The sequence below is a fragment of the Solenopsis invicta genome, chromosome 1 (genome assembly GCF_016802725.1).
Source record: "Solenopsis invicta isolate M01_SB chromosome 1, UNIL_Sinv_3.0, whole genome shotgun sequence".
NCBI classification, from domain to species: Eukaryota; Metazoa; Arthropoda; class Insecta; order Hymenoptera; family Formicidae; genus Solenopsis; species Solenopsis invicta.
The window spans coordinates 20,273,931-20,294,761 of NC_052664.1; the positions used below are offsets into that span (position 1 = coordinate 20,273,931).

Sequence of the window (20,831 nt, forward strand, 5' to 3'; positions counted from 1 at the left end):
ATAATATCAGAGACAGTTTGTATAATATAACGATAAAAATTGAGCTACATAAATCCGAAAGACTGTACATCGTGTGTAAAATGAGATTACAGCTGTTGACAAATTTACATTTTTTCATAGAATCCCTTCAATAAAAAGAAAATAACTTTGATAAACAAAATTTTATAAACTAAATATTAGCGACACGAGCGTCACTAATTTTAATAAAGCTGTGTAATCTTGAAGTTAAAAATTAAGATGAATATTATATCGATGAGCTGCATTTAGTTTGAAGAGCGGTTGCACTTATTAAAAGATTTTGTAGGAATACTTTTCACAAAATAAAAAGAGACTAACAAGATTAAATCGCAAAATAAATCAGAGCGTTAATGCAGTATCGGTTTAGTTATTAAATTGATTTAAATTATATTTAAATTATATTTTGATTATTTTTTAAATACAATGTCAGAATTATGACAATATTAATGAGAGCAGACAAGAATGTTTCAAGAAATAACCAGAATACTTTTGCAGTATCGATTTACTTTATAAAATTGATTAAAATTATATTTAAATAATATTTAAATTATTAAATACAATACGAGAATTATGGCAATACTAATGAGAGTAGACAAGAATGTTCCACAAGAAATAATTTCAAAAAAAAAAAAAAAAACTTCTGACACCTTTATTCGGGTCACGCCGGATACAGCAGCCAATTCCGGTCGCCACGTGACGCGCAGTTCATGATTCGATTTCGCACAACTTCCGCAAATTTCGGAAACACGGTTTACATTTTATACACGTGCGCTCGAAACGGGAAATGCACGACGGCACATTTATTTTACAACCAAGTTTTCCTACGTCGGTCATTGAAATTTACGCGCGACGCAAGTTAAGGATAACGAGGCAGGATTACGAGATCGCGAGCGAGCTATCCTCTTTAAAAGCCCTCGTTCCACTCCGAAAAAGGGTCGCAAGTTCGGTACACGTGGCCAATGGCCCCGTGCGGGCCATCGAGATCCGTCACCGCGCGGTCGAACGAGGGGGGCACGCCGGTCAAATACGTCACTTCGACCGAACGTCGATCGGCGCAATGCGCGAATTCAAGGTTGCGAAGAGGAGGAGGGGGGGAGGGGTGGTGCGCAGCGACGATCGGTGACGACCTGAACACCTGACCGCCCCGTTAACACGCGCGACCATGCTGCTTCCTCTCTCTCTCTCTCTCTCTCTCTTTCGCTCGTAAAATCGTGCGAAATCCCGACACGATTCGATATTCGAACGTAATGGGGTCAACGCGACAGGAGGAAACAGCAGCGGATAGGAGAGTGGAAGGGGTGCACGTGATCTGTCAACCTCTCCCCCGAATGACAGTTGACCGAGTGACCCGCGGGAGCGAGCGAGCGAGACGCAGCCACCCCTCCTACGCGACTCTATAAATCGACGCATCGGACAATTGCCATGATATTCGTAAGACATGTACGAGCTTACCACCTTGTTTACGCACTGGCATCCTTCCGCAGTGAAGGTCCTTGCAGGGGGTGATGCGACGAGACGAGCGACGAGAACACGGCAACTTCAGCAGGCGCTATCGGTGCTCCGGAACGGTCCAATACGGAGCGGCGGGGGAGAGAGAAGGACAGAGCGAGACAGAGACAGAGAGATGGTGAATCTCTCGGTGACTGGAGCAGCGAGAGAGAGCGGCGCGGACGACAACGAGGCACGACTACTGCCCGTCGCGATCTGTCACACTTCGTACTACGTACGCCCGGAACGAACACCGCACCGAGAATCCGCGTGAGGATTCGAGAAACACGACGGATGCCGCGCGCACCACTATTTGTTGTCGCGATTAACCGTACGGCCACCCGTTTCGCGCACGACACATTCGCGGACGCGCGCACCAGCTCGTAACGCGTCACGCCAGCGACGACGGGAATCCGCGGCGCGACGACCCACGGATGCGAAAACGTGCGGAAACCGCGTAACGACGATATAAACACACACAGGCGGCCGCCGCCACCACTCGGCCACGGGCAATATGGCGTCCGCCTGGTCTAGCAGCCGGAAAACCGACTGGCTGGCAGGAGTGGAGCGCGCGACCCGGATTGGTCCGCCGTCCGCCACGTGACGTCACCCGCCTTGTAAGCTCACCCGCTCGCTTCCGCGCGCACCCCGCGCCCCAGTGGCCAACACTCAAACAACCCCCTCGTGCACCTGCCGACGCGACGACGTCCCGACGACGACGTTCGATTGTTCCCGGCGCTACCCGATGATAATAGCTCTCGCTGTCTCTGCGCGACTCTCCGTCGTTCGGGCACGCACGCATGCACGCCACCCCTATGCGTCCGTCCCCACGATTTAAAGACGATTGTTCGCGTACACCGAAATGTTTACGCTCTAGCTCTCTCAAACGTTTGAATAATACGCGCGAGATGTCGTCACGTGCACGTCAGCGATACGTTAACCCGACTGTGCGGGAAATGTTAATTGGAGGAGTTAAGCATATTTATTTACAAATTATTATCAGACATATTCAAGATATGAAGAATTAATATAAAAAAATTTTTATATAAAACTTTATATTACGATGTTGCAATCTACAAGCAAAACGGAGTAAAAAAAAATGAAAGACAAATGTTTGAATTTACAAATGTTTGAATGCACCTAGATTTGAATAACTTTTATATCACATATGTGAGATGTAAAAAAAAACACATTCAAAATATTGCGAAATTGTTTCCAACCATTTTAAATCTCGCTTTCTCCACATGAAATATCATACGAAGCGGAAGGGGTTATAGAAGTGCAGCAAATCGAAAAATAGAGTACTTTCTAACATCATATAAAAGTTTTATTTAAAGCGGCAAACAAATGTGTTTTTGTTAGCAAAACATATTTGTATTAACAAAATTAAAATACAAAATTATAACAAAATTTATTTTCGATTCACGCAAAAAACTTTTAAAAATTTTATTTTTTGCAATACTAAACATATTTAAATATTGGAATTGCGTTTTCTTAAAAAATATTTTTTTTGTTAGAAAAATTAAAAGAATTAAAAATAGAAAAAACCTCTATAAACCAATTGTACGGACAAATTGTGTGTGAGTTATCAAAAATAATGTTTTAATAAAAGCGCGCACTGAGAAGAAAAACTAAAATAGTTAATTCAATACGTTCAACTAAATATTGAACTGGTTAATTAATTCTTGATTAAATATTAAAAAAATATTAACGGTTGAAAAAACTATGTTTTATACAACTAAGTAATAGTTGAATCAACTCAACTCAATGTTTAGTTAAACGTATCGAACTAAATATTTTACTTATTCAACAAATGTTTTCAGTGTGTTTGAAGCCTTGAGACATAATTTTTGTATAATTAGTACTAATTTATTAATTTATACTTGTTAATCTATATTTTTATGATTTTAAACTAATAAAAAATAAAAAAAATTTTTAATTTTTAAAATTTTATAATTTATATATATATATAATATAAGTATGTATATATATGAATTTAAATGTCTGTCGTTAAGCAACGTTTGTTCAATATCAGAACACCGCTTCGTAGCCATGGTTAAAAACATATTAAAACACGAAAGATTCGTTTTAAGACTTGTGGACTATATAAATTTAATTACTTGGAATCAATGATCTCAAATCAAACTCTGACAACGTTAATTCGCGTAACATTTAACACAATATACACAGCTTTCGATTTATAATCAGTCTAAAGCGCAATCAATTCTAAGATCCAAGACCTATCGTGCCAAAATATATTTTATTCATTCTCTCGATTCAAGTTTCAAATATAGTTACATGCATAGCTATTTAAATGTTTGCAACTGATAAATGACAATAAACGTTACAAACTTTACATTTAGGAGTGACATAAGAATTCACGGTAGAAATTCATCATCTCTTTGAAAGTACAGCTGAACGACAAATTCATAATTCTCACGTTATATCTAGAATATAGAGAATCGTGTTACGGTAGAACTCCACTCTATCCCTTTCTATTCTAAATCTTCCTCTTTCATGAAATATTCTTTCATGAAATATTGAAAACTAGAGTTCTCCTTTTATATTAACGTTACAAATTCTATACATTGCAATACTTAGTGAGCAAAATAATAGCAGTACGCTATATCCAATTCAAGCAGAACATTGCGGCAGAATATTGGCATCAACCACGACCGCATTAAGCTTTTGTTCTACCAACAGAGTTTGCTAACATAATCTACAATGGACTACATTATTTAAATGGCTATGAAAGTGGTAGCCTCTACTCAGTTTCTGTGCAAACCGCCAACATATTTTGTAATATTTCTGTTTACAAACTTTGTAGACATTTTGCAAAATCTATCTTCAATAGATTTGGCTATACAAAATAAGAATAAAGATTGAGAGAAAAGATTCAATAAAAAGATATTTCGAGCCTAATAATTGTGAAACAGATTTTATTATGATATACATATATCAACAAAACATATAATTGAGTGTTTTGGTAAAACCAAACAATTTCTAGTTATTATAATAGAAATTTTATAATCAGAACGTTTGATAGACTATAAATTTTACAAGATTTCTGATTAGTCCACTTTTAAACAGACTGGCTACATCTATCAGATTTCTAAATAATGTAACAGGGCTCTTGTTTAGTATGAGAAATAAAAAAACTTTCACATTTATTATCACCATGAGAGAGAGAAAGAGAGAATAAAAAAATATAATTATTGTAACACGTAGATCATGATTAATATTAGTGCATTATTGCTGAAAAAAATACTTTGTACAATATAAAAATCTACAAATTACCTTCGATTTATAGAATATTATCAAAAACTTTTACAATTTTATTAATTATTTATTAATAATAATATTAATTTTGTAAATCAAAATTTAAAAAAAATGTTTGCTTACTCATTTTTTCGTTTATTTAAGCGATGAAATGCGATCGCTTAAAATTAATTTAATAATATTCGTTATCAGTAAAAAAAGCTATGTTAGAATAATTAATGTCTATTTTCCACAATGTATAACTTTATTAAATTGCATAATAAAAATACAATACCAAAACAGTTATTATATAATTATAAAAGTACTTTTTTCTAAAAAAAGATATCTAATTTTTAAAAAAACATCTAATTTTTTAATGTACTCTTTTCAAAAACGTTCAAAGCAGCATAGAGAGTCGCGAGTGAGATAAATTAAATACATACGGATGTCTGATTGTGTCTGATGTCCATTTCCATCAATGTAGATTAATTTTGAACTGAATTTAATTTACTCTTTATCTTTTTTCAATTCTTAGAACTAAAGAAAGATGAAGAATATATTAAATTGAGATCAAAGTTAATCTGCTTGGTAGTAATAGGCATTAAAAATTAAGTGTTTCTCTTTGTTTAATTCAGCTTTTGGCTTAGTACAGAATAGAACCACAAAATTATGAATATTACCTACAGGATTCATAGATGTAGTCACTTAGATCAATATCCACATTTTATGAAGATAGAAACGCTCTAAAATAAAGTCACAGTTAGATTCATGGTTATAGTCGCTCTCAGACTTCTTTCTGATGTCATGATATGATACGCTACCAAAACATAACCTCAAAGTCGTTCATTACCTGTCATTGTATGTACATTGTTACGTGGTGATTTAATCGAGTGAAAATGTCCTTAAAAAGAAAATTGACGCAGGATGATCTTCGTAAGGCGATGAATGAACACAAAAAGAAACTTGGTGCAGTTAAGAAAATTGAGTCGCCGTTGGCAAGATATCCTTTTTATATTCTGTAGCGCAATTTGAGGTTAGCACGTACGTTTCTTATAATTCGGAATGATGTTAACAATTTACATCTAAAAATTAATTAAAAATGTCAGTAGCTCTTGTTCTACAATATTCTTGTCGAGAATTAAATTTTATTTGAATTTTCCAAATCTTATTGCAAACAGCATTATAGCATTTTGACAGACATGAATATAGAATACATGATCATAGTTAAAATTAAATACAATTGTAAAATAAAATGTATACATGAATCCCGTCATGATTTTATTGAAGTGGATTTTATTGTTATTAATTGGTTTATGTTTATTGGTATAATTTAATTCTTATGACATAATTGATCTTTAGACATCCTTAACTAATAAATACATATACAGATTCAGGACAGCTTATGTGCATTTTATGCAAGTCAGTTATACGCAATGAAACAGTTTGGCCTGTTCATTTAAATTCTAAGGTACACAAGGATAATGTTACGTTAGCAAAAAAGACTAAATTAGAAACGGAAAGTACTGTGAAGACATCTAATGTTCAAACATTCAAGAGACCTCCCTCTCCATCTCAAAACACTTCAGCGAACAAAAAGATAAAAGGAATATTGAAAAATTCCAACCAGCCAGTAGTACAGGTCAAGTCAACTTTACCGGCAGATTTTTTTGATGATAATTCAAAGCAAGTTAATGTTGCATCCACTGGGATGCAAAAGTTAGAGAACAAAGAAAGAGATTCCACAGTTAGTGCAATGGAGATACAACATGTGGAAGAAGAAAAAGAGAAAGAAAAAGAAAAAATAAAGGATATAAATCCAGCTACTCTTCCAGAAGGATTTTTTGACGATCCTGTGATGGATGCTAAGGTAAAAATGTGATAAATATAAACTATAACAACAGATTTTATGTACCTAACAGATATCAATTTATATTAATATTGAAAGTTAAAAAATAAAACAAATTTTAAATATAAATGTAATACTAATAAAAGTAAAAGATAAAGTATAATTTAAAAGAATAATTGTATCAAGTACATATACATAAGTATACATATACATAAGTATACAATAAAGCACGAACATTTTTTTAATTTTAAAATAAAACATACATGTATTACTTTACTTGATAAGTTCAAGTAAAATAATATACGTATTTGTTTTATTTCCAAATTAAAAAATTATGCTTGCTTTATTTTTCCATATTTAATTATTGTATTTAACTCAGTATTTAAGTATTATATTATGTGCAGGTTCGTAACGTTGAATACAAAGATCCCATTGAAGAAGAATGGGAGAAATTTCAAAAAGAAATTAAGGAAGAAACTGCTCAATCTGCACAAATTATAGCTGATGATCAGGAGGAAGCTACAACGGAAAGGCAAATGGACGAAATTGAGGAACAAATTAGACATTGGTCTAGGTAATAGTTTTAACAATAATAAGTAAAATTTATATTTTTAATATTGTAATTCATATTTTAAAAAATTTTAGTGTATGTGATGTAATAAAATGTAAATTAATTTTCATAAAAGGGTAATGGATCTCGCAAAACGTATGGAACAAGTGCAGGGTACTGATAGAAAACAAGAAAATAATGATGGTGATGCATCAAGTGGTGACGAAGCTGAATTCGAAGAATTTCTTGACTGGCGAGCAAAAAATTCATATAAATGAATGTTTTATGTACCTAACAATTTTGTAAATATTACTCATCCTTTTTAGTAGATTTATTTGTATAAATTGGTAAGTTTTTTCTTAATTAGTGTACATTTAATTCCTTTCCTTCATTGTAAATTGAATTCTGCTACAAAAATAAGTATAGTACATTTCAAAGAAACATGTCGCACAAGAGTGACAAAAAACAATTCGAAGAATATTAAAAGGATTCTATTTAAATATCGATTGCATTACAGAATAAATTCATTTTCTCATTGATCTTTTAACAGATCATAAAATCCTTTTGTAAAATAAAAGTATGCACCAAAAAGAAACTTGGATAGAATAGATTTTACGAGAAAATCGGAAGACAAAAAAAGAAGCCTGAGAATGGCCATGCCCACGATTTAGCTGATACGACGCCATCTCTATAACGTGGTTATACACTATGATGCCAATGTAACATACAGGTTAGACCTCGGAAAACATCCGTGACTGTTGGTACACCTGGCGAAGGAACGCCGAGCGCGCGTACATTTTTCCTTTCACGCGACTGATTCGTCGCACTGTATCAATTTATGCAAACACAATGAGGACGAGGCGCGAATACCGAATTGTAGGGACGAATAAACAATAGATACGAGTACAAATTGACTCACCGTTCGCTGCTGGTTGCTCCATCCAGCTCCGTTTCGGCCGCACCTCTCGAACTTTCGAGATGATTCTCCTCACGACGATCCTCCATCCTCCTTTTAATTCACACTTGTTACGAACGCGCGATAATTCGCTTTCGACACTTCTAGTACTTACAACCGTCGAAAATTCGAGATACGGAATACAGGGCAAAGGGGAAGACGCGATTGAACCCACGACGCGATTTCGTGCGATCCCGACCGACCGACAATTGCCGTCTAAGCGACACGGAGGATCCAAGATTCACCTCACGACAATTCATCTTAATTCACACTTGGCATAAACGCGTAACGCTTCGCTTTCAGCACTCACGTTACTCACGCACGTCGAAAACTCGAAATACGAAGCGACGGAGAAGATGCGAAATACGATTAAACGCGACACGACTTCATACCATGCATCGTATCTGACACGACGGCTGTTGGCACGAACGCCCGACGCTTCACTTTACTCTCGACACTCCACGGCATTTTCGAAACATTCGCTCGCGTCAAAAACTCGTACGAGACGACAAGGATGTGAGTTGAAGTACGCCGCGACACGCCGCGACCTTCTGCCGTGCTCCCTAACCGACCAACTGCTGCTACTGCGTAACAGCGGCGGTAGCGGCGCAACGGCGCGCAGGCGCGCCACCTCGCGCTAGTCACGCAGCTACGCAGTGGCAGCAGTCGGTCGGTTAGGGAATACGGCAGAAGGTCGCGGCGCGTCGCAACGCATTTCAATTCGCATCCTTGTCGTCCCGTACGTCCCTACGTGTTTCTGAGTGAACGAATGTTTCGAAAGTGTCGAGAGTAAAATGAAGTGTTGGGCGTTCGTGTCGACATCCGTCGTGTCGAATACGAGATGCGTGGTGCGAAGTCGTATCGCGTTCAATCGTGTTTCGCATTTTCTCCATTGCTTCATATCTTGAGGCTGCGTTCGGGAATACACACCGAGTGCTTCCGAGTATCATTTTATCCTTGTTTAGCATTCAGTGAACAACAAAGATAAAACGACACTCCAAGGCGCTCGGTGTGTATTCCCGAACGCAGCCAGAGTTTTCGACGCGCGTGAGTACCGGGAATGTTGAAAACAAAGTGTCGCGCGTTCGTGCCAAATGTGAATCAAGAGGAGGATGATCCTCAGGAGGAGGATCATCAGGAGAAGGATCGTCGTGAGGGGAGGGTCTTGGAACTCGAAAGTTCGAGAGGCCGAGACGGAGTTAAACAGAGCGACCAGCGGCGAACGGTGAGTCAATTTGTACTCGTATCTACTGTTTCTTCGTCCCTACAATTCGCTATTCTCGCGCCTCGTCCTCATTGCGTTTGCCTAAATTAGCTTTAGTGCGACGAATCAGTCAATCGCGCAAAAGCCATTAGAAAAGGATAAATTTGAAGTTTGTGTGCATATACGTGCGCTCAGCGCTCTCTTCACCAGGTATGCCAACAGTCGCGGCCGGGTAATGTGCTCCGGGATCTAACCTATCCTGTATATACATTCATTGACATCGTAGTGTATGTCAACGTTATAGAGATGGCGTCATATCAGCTAAATCGTGGGCACGTCCAATCTCAGGCTTCTTTTTTTTCGATTTTCTCGTAATCTCGTGCGTACTTTTATTTTACTTTTCTTTTACAAAAGAATTTTATGATCTGTCAAACCAATTTGAAAATGAATTTATAATGCGATTGTTATTTAGGATCCTCTTAAAACTCATGATTAAATATTATAAATCTTTTATTTAAAAAAAAAAAAAAAATACAAAATAAACGGTTTTATCATTTATTATAATTATCATCCTTCTAATTAAACTTAATTTATAGCTAGATTTTTTTTTCCATCTTGTGTAACTTCCAAATTTTATCATTTTTGCTAAAACAATTTTCAAGGAAAAAGATTAAATTAATATAGTTTGTACAGTGTATTAAGATTTTATTAAAACGAATTTGAAGAGTCAGAATATAATTGAATTTTAGATACATTTGTTATAGATTACTCATTGATCATCGTAAGCTATATAATATGAAAAGTATGATATAAAGTTACAAGGTACGCTAAGCCGCTATAATAAAGTTAATATAAGTAATTACGACGTAGATCACGTAATTTGACGATATTCATCTTCGTTTTTGCACATACCGGACTTTATAAAATATTGAAAATTGGAGAAAGAGGGACTCGCGTATATATTTTACCCGCACCCAATCTCATACCGTGTCTTCTAAATATGTTATCAACGCTATCGCATTTAACGCGCTTTCAAATTATCTCTAGTACCAATTTTTCGATCATAGCTACAATGTGATTGCAAGTGAGAGTTCCTTGGGATTTCAGTTGCTGTCTAAAAACCGTCACTATGTAGATATCCTTAGAGACTATTAATTAGCATTGTAACATAGAGCTTATCCATAGATTTAATCATCACGTAAATCAGTATTTACGCTTAGATCAAAGTAATTTACGCGTCATCGATTCAAACATGTATATATATATATATATATATATATATGTATATATGTATATACATTCTTGTTTTTGCATTTTATAAACGCGTATTATTAGAAATTTATTAATCCTATGATCAGATCACAATGTGTCGTGAGTACCGTTGACGATCTGCTATTCGAGCAACGGTAAGACAGACAGAAGTAGTTCTATCTATCTCGTGAATAATAATAAATAGCAAGCATAAAATTTAAAGATATATGTATATATTACAACGAACTTTAGCAATCCGCAAAAGCTTATACAATAATAGAGTATTAATACCACATATCGCATAGTCTTTTGAGAGCAAGCAGTTTTAGCGATTAAATCTTATCGCTGGTTATATATGTAAGAAGAAACAACTTACTTTGTATCGACTTATAAGATACAATATATCGCGCAGCAATTAATGTTTACTTGTGTAAAGAGTAGGAATACGATTTTGAGTGACAATATTTGTGCTGAGGTCGAACATACGCAAAAATCCGTAAGGTAAATTACAATTATTCGCATTGTACTCGATGAAAGATCGTTCTTCCGAGATCGTTAAAAAATACGATCGCGCTTGCGTGTTCATTGTCGAAATGATCGTCGTTTGTACCAAATGTGTTGATTATCTGTTGTCATTCTTCGCAAGACGAGGATCATTTACGATGATTATCTGTAATTTCGGGACATGGTAATCTTTGATGCACATCCGCGACATTTCGGACACCCGTGGGATACTAGATCGAAACTAATCGATATCAAATAGAGAGATCCTCTTTATTTTGAATTATCCTGAATTATTCTCGAAGCTTGCTCTACGTAGAAACTAATTGTTTATCGTTTCTACGAGTCGATACTTTTTTCCTAATCGCGACTATATATTGGTCAATAAACAATAGTAGGTTATTTGCATAGTTTGAAATTTTCTTTGCGTTCTGAAATGTTTCTTTGGGAACGGGCGATGATCCAAACACTTCCCCATATTTGGATCACGGCATCATTCCTCCTAGTATTATTCACATTTACATTATCTATTCCTCATTACGATATCAAGAAAATCTCGACCGTGTTCTAATCTACAGTCATCATTGCTATTAATTTGGTCGTTGAAAACATCGCAACTGCCTCAGCAATTGCGAATCCGTCGATTAATGATAGCGCAGTGAATCGGTTTGGCACGCGATAATGCGCACTGCAAAACACTTTTCAGATACATACCACAAATTTTCTAGAATCTAGTCTCCCGCTTACAATTGAACACAAATTGTTCAATGAATAATAATGCTTGGGAGAGAGCTAATAATTAAAATCGAAACTATCTGATTATACGTTTTGAGATACACTGTGTATAAAACGAAATTAGTTCTAACGAGAGAACATCGTAATTACATATTATTCGTTCACCATCGAATTAATCGATCCGTCAAACATCGAGCAAAATTACTTATGACATTATAAAGTATTTAGTACTAGAAAATGTCGTTTTATCTTTGTTATCATCGAGTTTCTGCCAAGAAAAGAGTAGAGTGTGCAAAAAGTGTTACTTAATTCTTTACACGTTACAGTTAGAGAAACTTACAAAAGTGAGCGAGCGTTTTCGAGTGATAAAGAATAGGCACTCTGCTTGATCCGTTTTGCTCCTTCTTTTTTATCCTTTCTTTTTATTTCGTTCTTTGTTTAAGGGCGGAGAAAAAGATCAGTGCGCGCGCGAACTTGCTCGCAAATATACTCTTGATAAGTGATATCGAATTAAAGTATACTTAGAATATCATATCCGCATCGTCGAAGCGTCAGCTATCCTATAGATAATTATCCTGAAGCTCGAGAAATCCATCTAGATTTTGTGCAGATCATTTTTTGCACGATTGATAGATCGTGTGTTCGAGTGTGCATTAATTCCTTAGACTTACTATTACAAGAGTTGTATTATTATTCTAGAAGAAGAACGTCGCGCCTTGAAATCGCGCGATCCCGAACAGAAACCTTCCCCGAATTTCGTTTCCGGACCGTCCCGATTTCTCGACAGCGACGTCGGTCAATAGTTCAATCGGTTAAAATCACCCAATCTTACGAGCTACATTCTTATTTGCGAAAAAAAATACAATTAGATTCTGGCCGCTATCTAATAGATTTTGGCCATCTCACGTACTCATGCACGCGCACCCACGCATCCCTTACAGTGAGCTTCGCAGCAGCGACAATACTTTATCGCTCCGTTAGAAGTACTATTAGTAACAATGACAATAACGGTTTCTGTTTGATTCACGCGCGGATGTAAGCCTATGGATGATCATAGAATGCATATATTACGATAGTGACGAATTTAAACGCGGAACGATGTCAGGTGCGGGGTGGTAATACCCTAAGCGAGTCATTTTGCTTGACGCTCTTCACGAGAGCGTTGTAATAGCGACAGTAATTATAATGACGATGATGATGATGTGATAATAATAATAATAATAATAATAATAATAATAATAATAATAATAATAATAATAATAATAATAATAATAATAATAGTGACGATAACAATAATCACAATAATGTCCGCATAGAATAATCGCAGCTATGTGCTGCACGCAATTAACACGGATCACAGAGTGGAGACACTTGCTAGGCATTACAGAAGTAATCTACAGACAGTGCAGATAGTGCCAAGCTTTCATGAATAATCGTGTGTATACGCTTTTATATCAATATACTTTATAGATTCTCTCTTGCACGATACGTGCGTGTAAATGTGTATATATATTCTGTAGTCGTAATAAATGGTCGATAAATTTAGATCTATCTCTAGGAACGCGACAGCGCAGGCACTAAATTGTTGAGATACAATCGTACTGGACTACGATCGCTCGTATGCCCTCACAATTCTATCGAGTACGAACATTGCAAGCTTTCGAGATACCGAAATGTACTCTTGTGCTATTAATAAGATATTTGTATAAAGTCGCATGTGTCCAAACTTTTGAGTCAAAACTTGTATGTAATCCTAATCGCACTGTTTGGTCGCTCTACGCAAAGAGATTCTTTTTTCCACGTAACGCAGGACATACGAGTTTAATGGATTTCCATTGGACCTGACAAGTGCACACGCAACATTCGTTAATAATACAATGCTGTGTGTTATTACTATTTCTAATGAAGCAAGCTAGAAGCATTTTTTCAACGATCCCGATATGCATCGCGTGGACAAAATCTGACGAGATGAAACGCAATTAACACATGCCGCAGAGAAGAGAGGAGTTGGAGGCAAAAGCGATAATAAACGACAAAGCTTCTGATATAATTAGCAACATTCCCGTATGATTCTAAAATACTTATTCTAAATCTTAGAACTTCTTGTGGATTATATGCATACGCTTTTTGGACCGCTACAAACTAGACTCATTTTTTGATGTCTCTTTTTTAAAGATTTATATCTTAATATGTGTATATATATATATATATGTTTTTTTCATTATTTCTTCAACCCCTCTTTCTCTTGCTTAATCTCGTCGAATGAAGAGAAAAGCGTAAATTTCCGAGCGCTAATTGTTGCCGATGTTGCATCAATATTGTGCTCGACGTACATTTCCATCTGCGTGTTTAATAAATCGAATTTATTATCGATATACGAATATTAATGTTAGACTTTGAATATTCTCTGTGACCTCAAATATTCATTTAATTACTCTTAAGCTCGGCATTAGAAATAAGTTTGGCTGCGAGAAGGAACGATTTGGTCGCGTGAAATTTGTTTTTCGACGCCGAAACGTCATCGCAATAAGTATATGAAACAAACTAGAAATATACATGTTTATTGGTCATTCAAAAATTTCCTACGCTTGTTTAATTCGGCAAACGCGCATAGTGCCAAATTTTATCCGGATGCCGTAAAATGGCAGCTACAAGTTTTCAAAAGAGACGGAAAATTTTTTATTTTAATAAAGTTCTTTCAAATAAGTTTCTCTAAAATTCCTTAGAGTTTTCTGAATTTGAAATTTCTTCGATTTTTCTTTTAGTACGTGATTTCTTCTAGAAGGTATATGTCTGTAATAAGATATATACGCTTCTTTAAAAGGACCTCTTTTTGTTCTTTCTTCTCTTCTTCTTATTTCTCTTCTCCAAATTTTCTAGTGTATCCTAGTTTTGTTCGCCAATATTTACGTCAATATTATATTATATCATATTACAATAAACGCTCCAAAATAAGCAAGAAAAAATAAATTTCTAAATGTTTCTCTGAAGGAAAACTTTTTGCTCATAAGCACTACTTTTTTCTCATTTTACGAAAAATCTGTGCACACCTAGAGGAAATGTCGTCTACTCGTGCTTTGATTACATTTAATTGATGCGATCATCATTCAGTGCTACGCTTATGATTGTATGTGACTTAATATTCATCAGATGCACTCTTAATCACCGCCGCGTGGCACCGTCTTAGCGAATTCGGCAACAAACCTTGCTTTCAATTTCGTGCGTCGCGCTCTCCTCTGGTCCCTTTCGCGTTGGCTTGTCGCGAGTCAATCGAGCCGCAGCGTCGCTTTCGATGTTGTAGGATTGATCATCGATCCCGCGATCGTCGTCCTGCCGCGTCTCGATGCCGCGGCGTCACACACCGAGGAAAAAAAAAACTTTCAGGGAAAAGGCATACGCGTCTGATCGTACCGATCATCGCATCGACACTGTGAATGACTTGTCCTCGCTTCAATTTCTAATGTGAGCTATACTGTGAGTCCGACTGATTAGCACTAGTCGAAGAAAATTATCATCATTTTTTTTTATCTTGCCGCTTATACTTTTCTCTTAATAATAACGGGATAATTAGCTGTTGTATACGGACCGATAATTTACAGTCAAGTGCAATCGCTACTCTCCGATTCTCCATGACTTCCTTAACGGACCGTGTTGTATTACTGTATATGTTTCCTCTCGATGTATCTCTCGCGGGATCTTCTGCGAGCGCGTGTATCGCGTTCTCTGCAACTTTGATATACATTGGCATATGATGGTACCAATTACCTGTTACATGTACGTTATGTGTATTCTCATTTAACGGAACGGTCGAATGCGATACTAAAGCCGCTTGGTCCGAAAAGCGCGCGCTCGCAGGTGTGTCTCGATAATTGTCCATCGCCACAATTGTCACGTTAACGTGTATTGATTGCTGAAAGAGATGAAAATTGATTGAAAGAGCTGCCACAAAGTGAACACGCGAGAAACCACATTGATAGTCGGATGAGCAACAGATTTACATACGTGGTCACAGTATAAAGAGATATGATGTGTACGATTTCCATCTCTTTCAATTTTAATAAAGTTCTTCAAATAGAGTCTCTCCCGAAACGTCATTTACGATATTTCGCAACTAAATGTATCGAATTGAGTGTACCGAATCGCATTTTTGCTAAACAAGTCTCTGTTCTCAGATCGTTAACATTCCGTCAAGTTAATTATTAATCCGTACAATTAAACTTGATGTGGTCATACTGTAGATCGCTAATCGTTCAGTTTTAGTCACAACTGCTATTGCTAAAGACAGCTTAATTATAGGCGTTCCATTACTGACAGTTTACGTTTATCTTGTAATGAGCTATGTTTCTTTTCTATTTCTGACATGGCTTTCCGATTTAATATTCTATTAGCAAATAAGAGAATTAACAAAACAGATCAATGTTCTGATTATCGTTATTCAATTACGTTCTATTGGATACTTAGAGGAATCTCGAATTATATCAAAAGAGAGACACGCTGAAAGGACTCCTCGCAATTAATCTACCGGTTATTTCTCCAGCTAATTGTTAAAGCAGCGGCAATAGGTACTTAGGCAATTCCAATTACTGATAATTTACGAGTATCCCGACCTCGTCAAGATTTCGACGTCGGGTACGAGTCGATATTTCGTCACGATTTATCTAGGCAAAGTATTTACCAATGACATTTGCATTATCGAACGTTAAATTTTCATTCCTCAGTCACTGAACGAAAGCGTGGAGAGCAGGGTCAATTTTTACGCGGATTAAAGATTTATTTACGGACGGCGATCTGTGCGATGTAGCGCCGCGCGTTTAATCTACGCGAGACTAGTGACGGGAATGTGTGTGTGTGTGTGTGTGTGTGTGTGTGTGTGTGTGTGTGTGTGTGTGTGTTGTCGATCGGATCGTTTGTGCTAAGACGATCTTGTCTTATGCCTTCGCGTTGAGAATCTCGACGGTGACGTTCTCCTGGACCGAGTCGGTGACGTTGTTTGTATGATTCGGAGATTTCACCGAGGCGGCCGAAGCGTTCCCGCTGCTGTTGTGGCTCCCACGTCGCGATCCTGTACGTGACCCTGGCGACAGAGATTTTCTTGCTAAAGTATCGCGTGCTTTGGCGCGACAGCGCGGCAGCACGACACGAAAAGCCAGAATAACTTTAAGCATGAAGACCTGCGCGGAAGAAATGCATTAGTCAGAGCAAAATAGTCAATCGTCACAACGTCAGGTGAATGCATGTGTCTGAATGCGCGCGCGGGTGTATGTGTATAAGCGGCATAATGATGTGAGCATGCTATTTTTTTCCCCTAGAGAAAGGGCTTTGACTAAGCACCCTTGGCAAAAACTTACTTTGCAAGATAATTCTTGTACTTTTTTTCTTTCTTGAATTACAAAAATACTTTAATTAATCTTCAAAAAAATGGTTGCAAATGCATTTATTGCACAATTTTGAGCTATAAATTACTGTCAAACTTTTCAGTTTAATCATTAACCCTAGAGTGGCTACTATAGGTGAATTTTCATTCAGATGCTAATTTGAGTTTATTATAGTTTTTGTCATAAATATTTTAAATATTTTAAAGTAATATTTAATAAAATTGTTTACATTAATATAGTGTTAGTTCAGTTATTCTAACATGTCTGCAGTATCTTTATAAAGTAAAAAGTCTAAAAATAATTCTTAATTAAGGGTAAAGTTTCACACGGAGTAGTATTAACGTCGCGTCATAGAAAAATATGAATAGCACTCTAAGATTAAGATAACACTAACAAGCAGTAAAAAATTAGCAATTTTTTCCTAACACAATAATTTATGCACAACCAAAGTTATATATGAAGAATTTTACAAAAGTTTAATCTCGTACCGCACATTAATGAACCTAACTGATTAATTCTATTTGAGAAGTAGATGATCTTCACTGCTTATATGAATAAAATGGTGAGAAACACATTAATCTTAAAGACATTAATCCATTAATCTTACCGTTTAATTAAATCGATAAGCATTTCATGAGTATTTCATGAGATTACTGTGAGTTCAATGATAGCCTCAGCATGTTCATGAATTTCGTGCGAAAACGTGAAGACACAAATGTAAGTGCACTGTTGCGCGAATCAAAATTTAAACAACTCATAAATTGCGCTGCCATTTTTCTACTTTTTATTAGAGGGAATACGAAAAGCTTTTTCAATAAATGTGCCTGAATCAAATTAAAAAAGACAATTTTTTTGTAATTTCTCTTACGTTAAACAATGTAACAAAAAGTGAATTTGACGATTGTAAAATTATTTAATTTCAAAATGGTCCTATTCCCTCTTAATGCTATATATCTAAATGCTATATATCTACACTTATTATCAAAATGTTTTTTCTATATTATAGTTACTATCAATGAGTGTGATGTTTCTATGAATGAATTATCGTGCAGATGCAAACAACGATATTTACTATAGCAAGCAACTATATTCACAAATTTCAATATAAACTATGTTTACAAGAAACTTTCTCTAGTATAACTCACAAGTTACTAAACTGAAGTTGCGACGTATCCTCAATAGGGCGTGTATAACACTGAATCGTATAAGATTGTAAATGATTTAGTCTCAATTTATTGTATTTGTGTTTTATCATTTTTGCAAAACAGACGTAGAAATAAAATCAAATTTACCCTCTTAAGAAATCATGTCGCATCGAAAGAAATTTTACAATAGAGCGTCTCGGTCAACAGAATAGAATTTTGACGATAAATCAAGGTACATCACTGTGCCAACTTGAACTTGAAATCAAATTATTCATGAATGAAAAATTACATTTAATATGGATGCACAACGTATATTATTCATGGTTTTTTGCTGGACACGTGTCAAAATAGAAATTTAAATTGAAAAATAAATAATAATAAACCTGACACAAAATTGCAATTAGAAAATATTTAAAAAATAAGTTTTAATTAAAACATTAAAGTTAAAAATGTTACTAGAATAGAAAATGATTCTAATGTTGGCAAAGGATCAACTTCTCGATTTGATTAACGATCTAGCTACTCTCTTGACAGGCGACTGTATGTACATGCGTAAAGTACAAGAAGATTCTGCATCAAGGAGCATAAAAACAGCTCTTCTACATAAAAGTAGGTAGATAGATAAATAGTCACCTTTAAATAATACGAATACTTGTACGTATAATATATATGCAGTTCTGTGAAAATCGATGTACTCTTGGTTCTGTCTTTCAAACGAAATCGTCATATATGGAGTGTGATGGAATATGTGATGCTTATGCAATCTAATGAAATTACGCGACCACAAGGTCCACACGCGAGCCACGCAATCATTATCTATAAGTGTGTTTGGGGAATTCTAATCCCTTCGAAGGTAGAAACTTGATTAAATCAAGGGAAAATAATATGCAAATTTGCTTTTACATACATTATAAATTTACTATGCAAATTATTATAAGCTGGCTTATCAATTGTTAATCTATATTTTATATATGTGCTTACACAAATGACAAAATTTTTCGGAAAGAACAGATTTATGTAAATCAATCTTTTAATACTAAATAATTTTTAAATAAAAAATTAATATGATGTAAATAATTGGTAATAGAAATAATATAATATATACAATATATTATTAATTAAGTAACTAAATGTGTAGATTTTTTTACAAATATGAAATATAAAAATATTAAAAAGATTTTATGAAACAAGTGCTAACAGTTTTATTTATATTTGATATATTAAAAAAAATAGACTTAATTTTGTCAATTAAAAATATTTCAATAATCTTTAACTGATTTGCAAATTTTAATTCTATTCTGAAATGTCTAAATCTTTTCTCATTTAAAATAAATGTACCTGGGAAGTAAAAAAAGCATACAGAAAGAAATTTTTTATCTATTAACAAAATACTAAAGTTGAGCAAGCAATATAGTTTCGTATTTGTCTTCGGTATAATGACAGACACGTATGTTATTGATTAATTGTAAATTATATAATATGTAGGTATATCAAAATTATAATCAAAACGAATAGGATACTAACAGAATAGAAAATTAATGTAAAATATCTTGTTAAATCTGACAAATAAAAATTTGTAATGTAGGAATTGTCGCATATGTGAATCAGTGTAGTGAATGTGTACTGAATTAGTCATGCAACACGCAACATTGTATAAATGAATAAAACGTTTCCGAGAGAAGAAACAATATATAAATACAGTGGCAGTAACATGAACGCAATAATAATAATAATACAGAAGAAAAATTAAAATTTATAGAGCAAATATTTTAAGCCCGTCTTTCGTATAAACATTTGTATCAATTCTTGTCTTGAGTTAGATTAAAAATTTTATTTGTTTTATCTCAGTCAACTCGCAGATCATTTATCTTCCGTTGAATTCATCGATTTTCACGGAGCTGCACTGGAAATATCGCGAAAAGATAGAAGAGAGTCGCTTGCTCTATTTGAACAGGGCTTTGAATAACAAGTTGCTTGCTTAGTAAGTGAATGAAAAACCCGTACGGTTCATTCTGTGCTGTGAGTGGTGAGAGTATTTCGCACCTTGCGAAGCGGTTGGCGAGTGGGCTCTCAAGGACACCATCGAGGGTTGCCTCGACGGAGCTCGTACGCTCGCCCTCGAGCCACGTCTCTCCGCGTGCAAGAGTTTGTTCTCCCTCAGCAACGAAACGTTCATCAGTCGCGCGTTGGGTGTATTAAAGATAGTACGGTTCTCTCGCCAGCGGGCCCTGCAATTCCACGTTGCATTAGATGATTAACGAATCGAGCATTCGCTACGGGTTTTTTACTTAATTGCATGCGGCTGCTTTTTTCCACTTGCTGTTGTCAACAATTGTTATAAATTACATAAAAGTGAATTATTTTCTAGTATGGTAAAGTTTCACAATAGTTAAGTCGTGCTTATGCAGCGAATTTTGAAATTTTTTAATTATATCTCAAAACGTTTTTATCTCGAAACACTTACAAATGTTCTATGAATTGAAACAATGTTTTTATTTCAGCTTT

General features: G+C 35.5%; 3 protein-coding genes across 8 annotated transcripts in view; 1 reads left to right on the plus strand and 2 right to left on the minus strand.

Moving 5' to 3' along the window:
* Nucleotides 1-2,338, minus strand: part of LOC113003147 — a 208,417-nt gene extending 206,079 nt beyond the window's left edge. The window contains exon 1 of the mRNA XM_039451619.1: nucleotides 1,471-2,338. Within this exon, the coding sequence (XP_039307553.1) occupies nucleotides 1,471-1,492 (22 nt within the window). The 5' untranslated portion in view covers nucleotides 1,493-2,338. The remainder of the gene's footprint in view (nucleotides 1-1,470) is intronic.
* Nucleotides 2,339-5,501: 3,163 nt separating this feature from the next.
* Nucleotides 5,502-7,539, plus strand: LOC105194735 (zinc finger protein 830). Of its 4 annotated transcripts, none has more exons than XM_011159805.3 (4): nucleotides 5,502-5,764; nucleotides 6,145-6,631; nucleotides 7,015-7,184; nucleotides 7,297-7,531. In XM_011159805.3, exons 1-4 carry the CDS (start codon nucleotides 5,661-5,663, stop codon nucleotides 7,436-7,438), a joined length of 903 nt encoding a protein of 300 aa, XP_011158107.1. In that variant the 5' UTR covers nucleotides 5,502-5,660; the 3' UTR covers nucleotides 7,439-7,531. The 4 variants fall into 4 exon arrangements, with proteins under 4 accessions (XP_011158107.1, XP_011158108.1, XP_039307511.1 ...); XM_011159806.3 differs by having other exon boundaries at nucleotides 7,256-7,393; XM_039451577.1 differs by having other exon boundaries at nucleotides 5,521-5,805; nucleotides 6,153-6,631; nucleotides 7,297-7,539.
* A 2,464-nt stretch (nucleotides 7,540-10,003) lies between these two features.
* LOC105194740 overlaps nucleotides 10,004-20,831 on the minus strand; it is a 34,982-nt gene continuing 24,154 nt past the window's right edge. Inside the window, exons 5-6 of one of the 3 annotated variants that reach the window (XM_011159810.3) lie at nucleotides 20,370-20,554; nucleotides 10,004-16,880 (exon numbers count right to left, since the gene is read on the minus strand). In XM_011159810.3, coding sequence (XP_011158112.1) covers nucleotides 16,735-16,880; nucleotides 20,370-20,554 — 331 coding nt within the window. In that variant the 3' untranslated portion in view covers nucleotides 10,004-16,734. Of the gene's footprint in view, nucleotides 16,978-20,330; nucleotides 20,555-20,831 lie in introns of all 3 variants that reach the window. The other 2 variants (XM_011159812.3, XM_011159811.3) reach the window with 2 other exon arrangements.

What these genes read in the sequence shown, in the direction of transcription:
- LOC105194735 (XM_011159805.3), top strand. Translation starts at nt 5,661, where the DNA reads ATGTCCTTAAAAAGAAAATTGACGCAGGATGATCTTCGTAAGGCGATG. An exon ending in ATTGAGTCGCCGTTGGCAAG is followed by an intron (nt 5,765 to 6,144) that starts ATATCCTTTTTA and finishes ACTAATAAATAC; the next exon opens with ATATACAGATTCAGGACAGC. An exon ending in ATCCTGTGATGGATGCTAAG is followed by an intron (nt 6,632 to 7,014) that starts GTAAAAATGTGA and finishes TATTATGTGCAG; the next exon opens with GTTCGTAACGTTGAATACAA.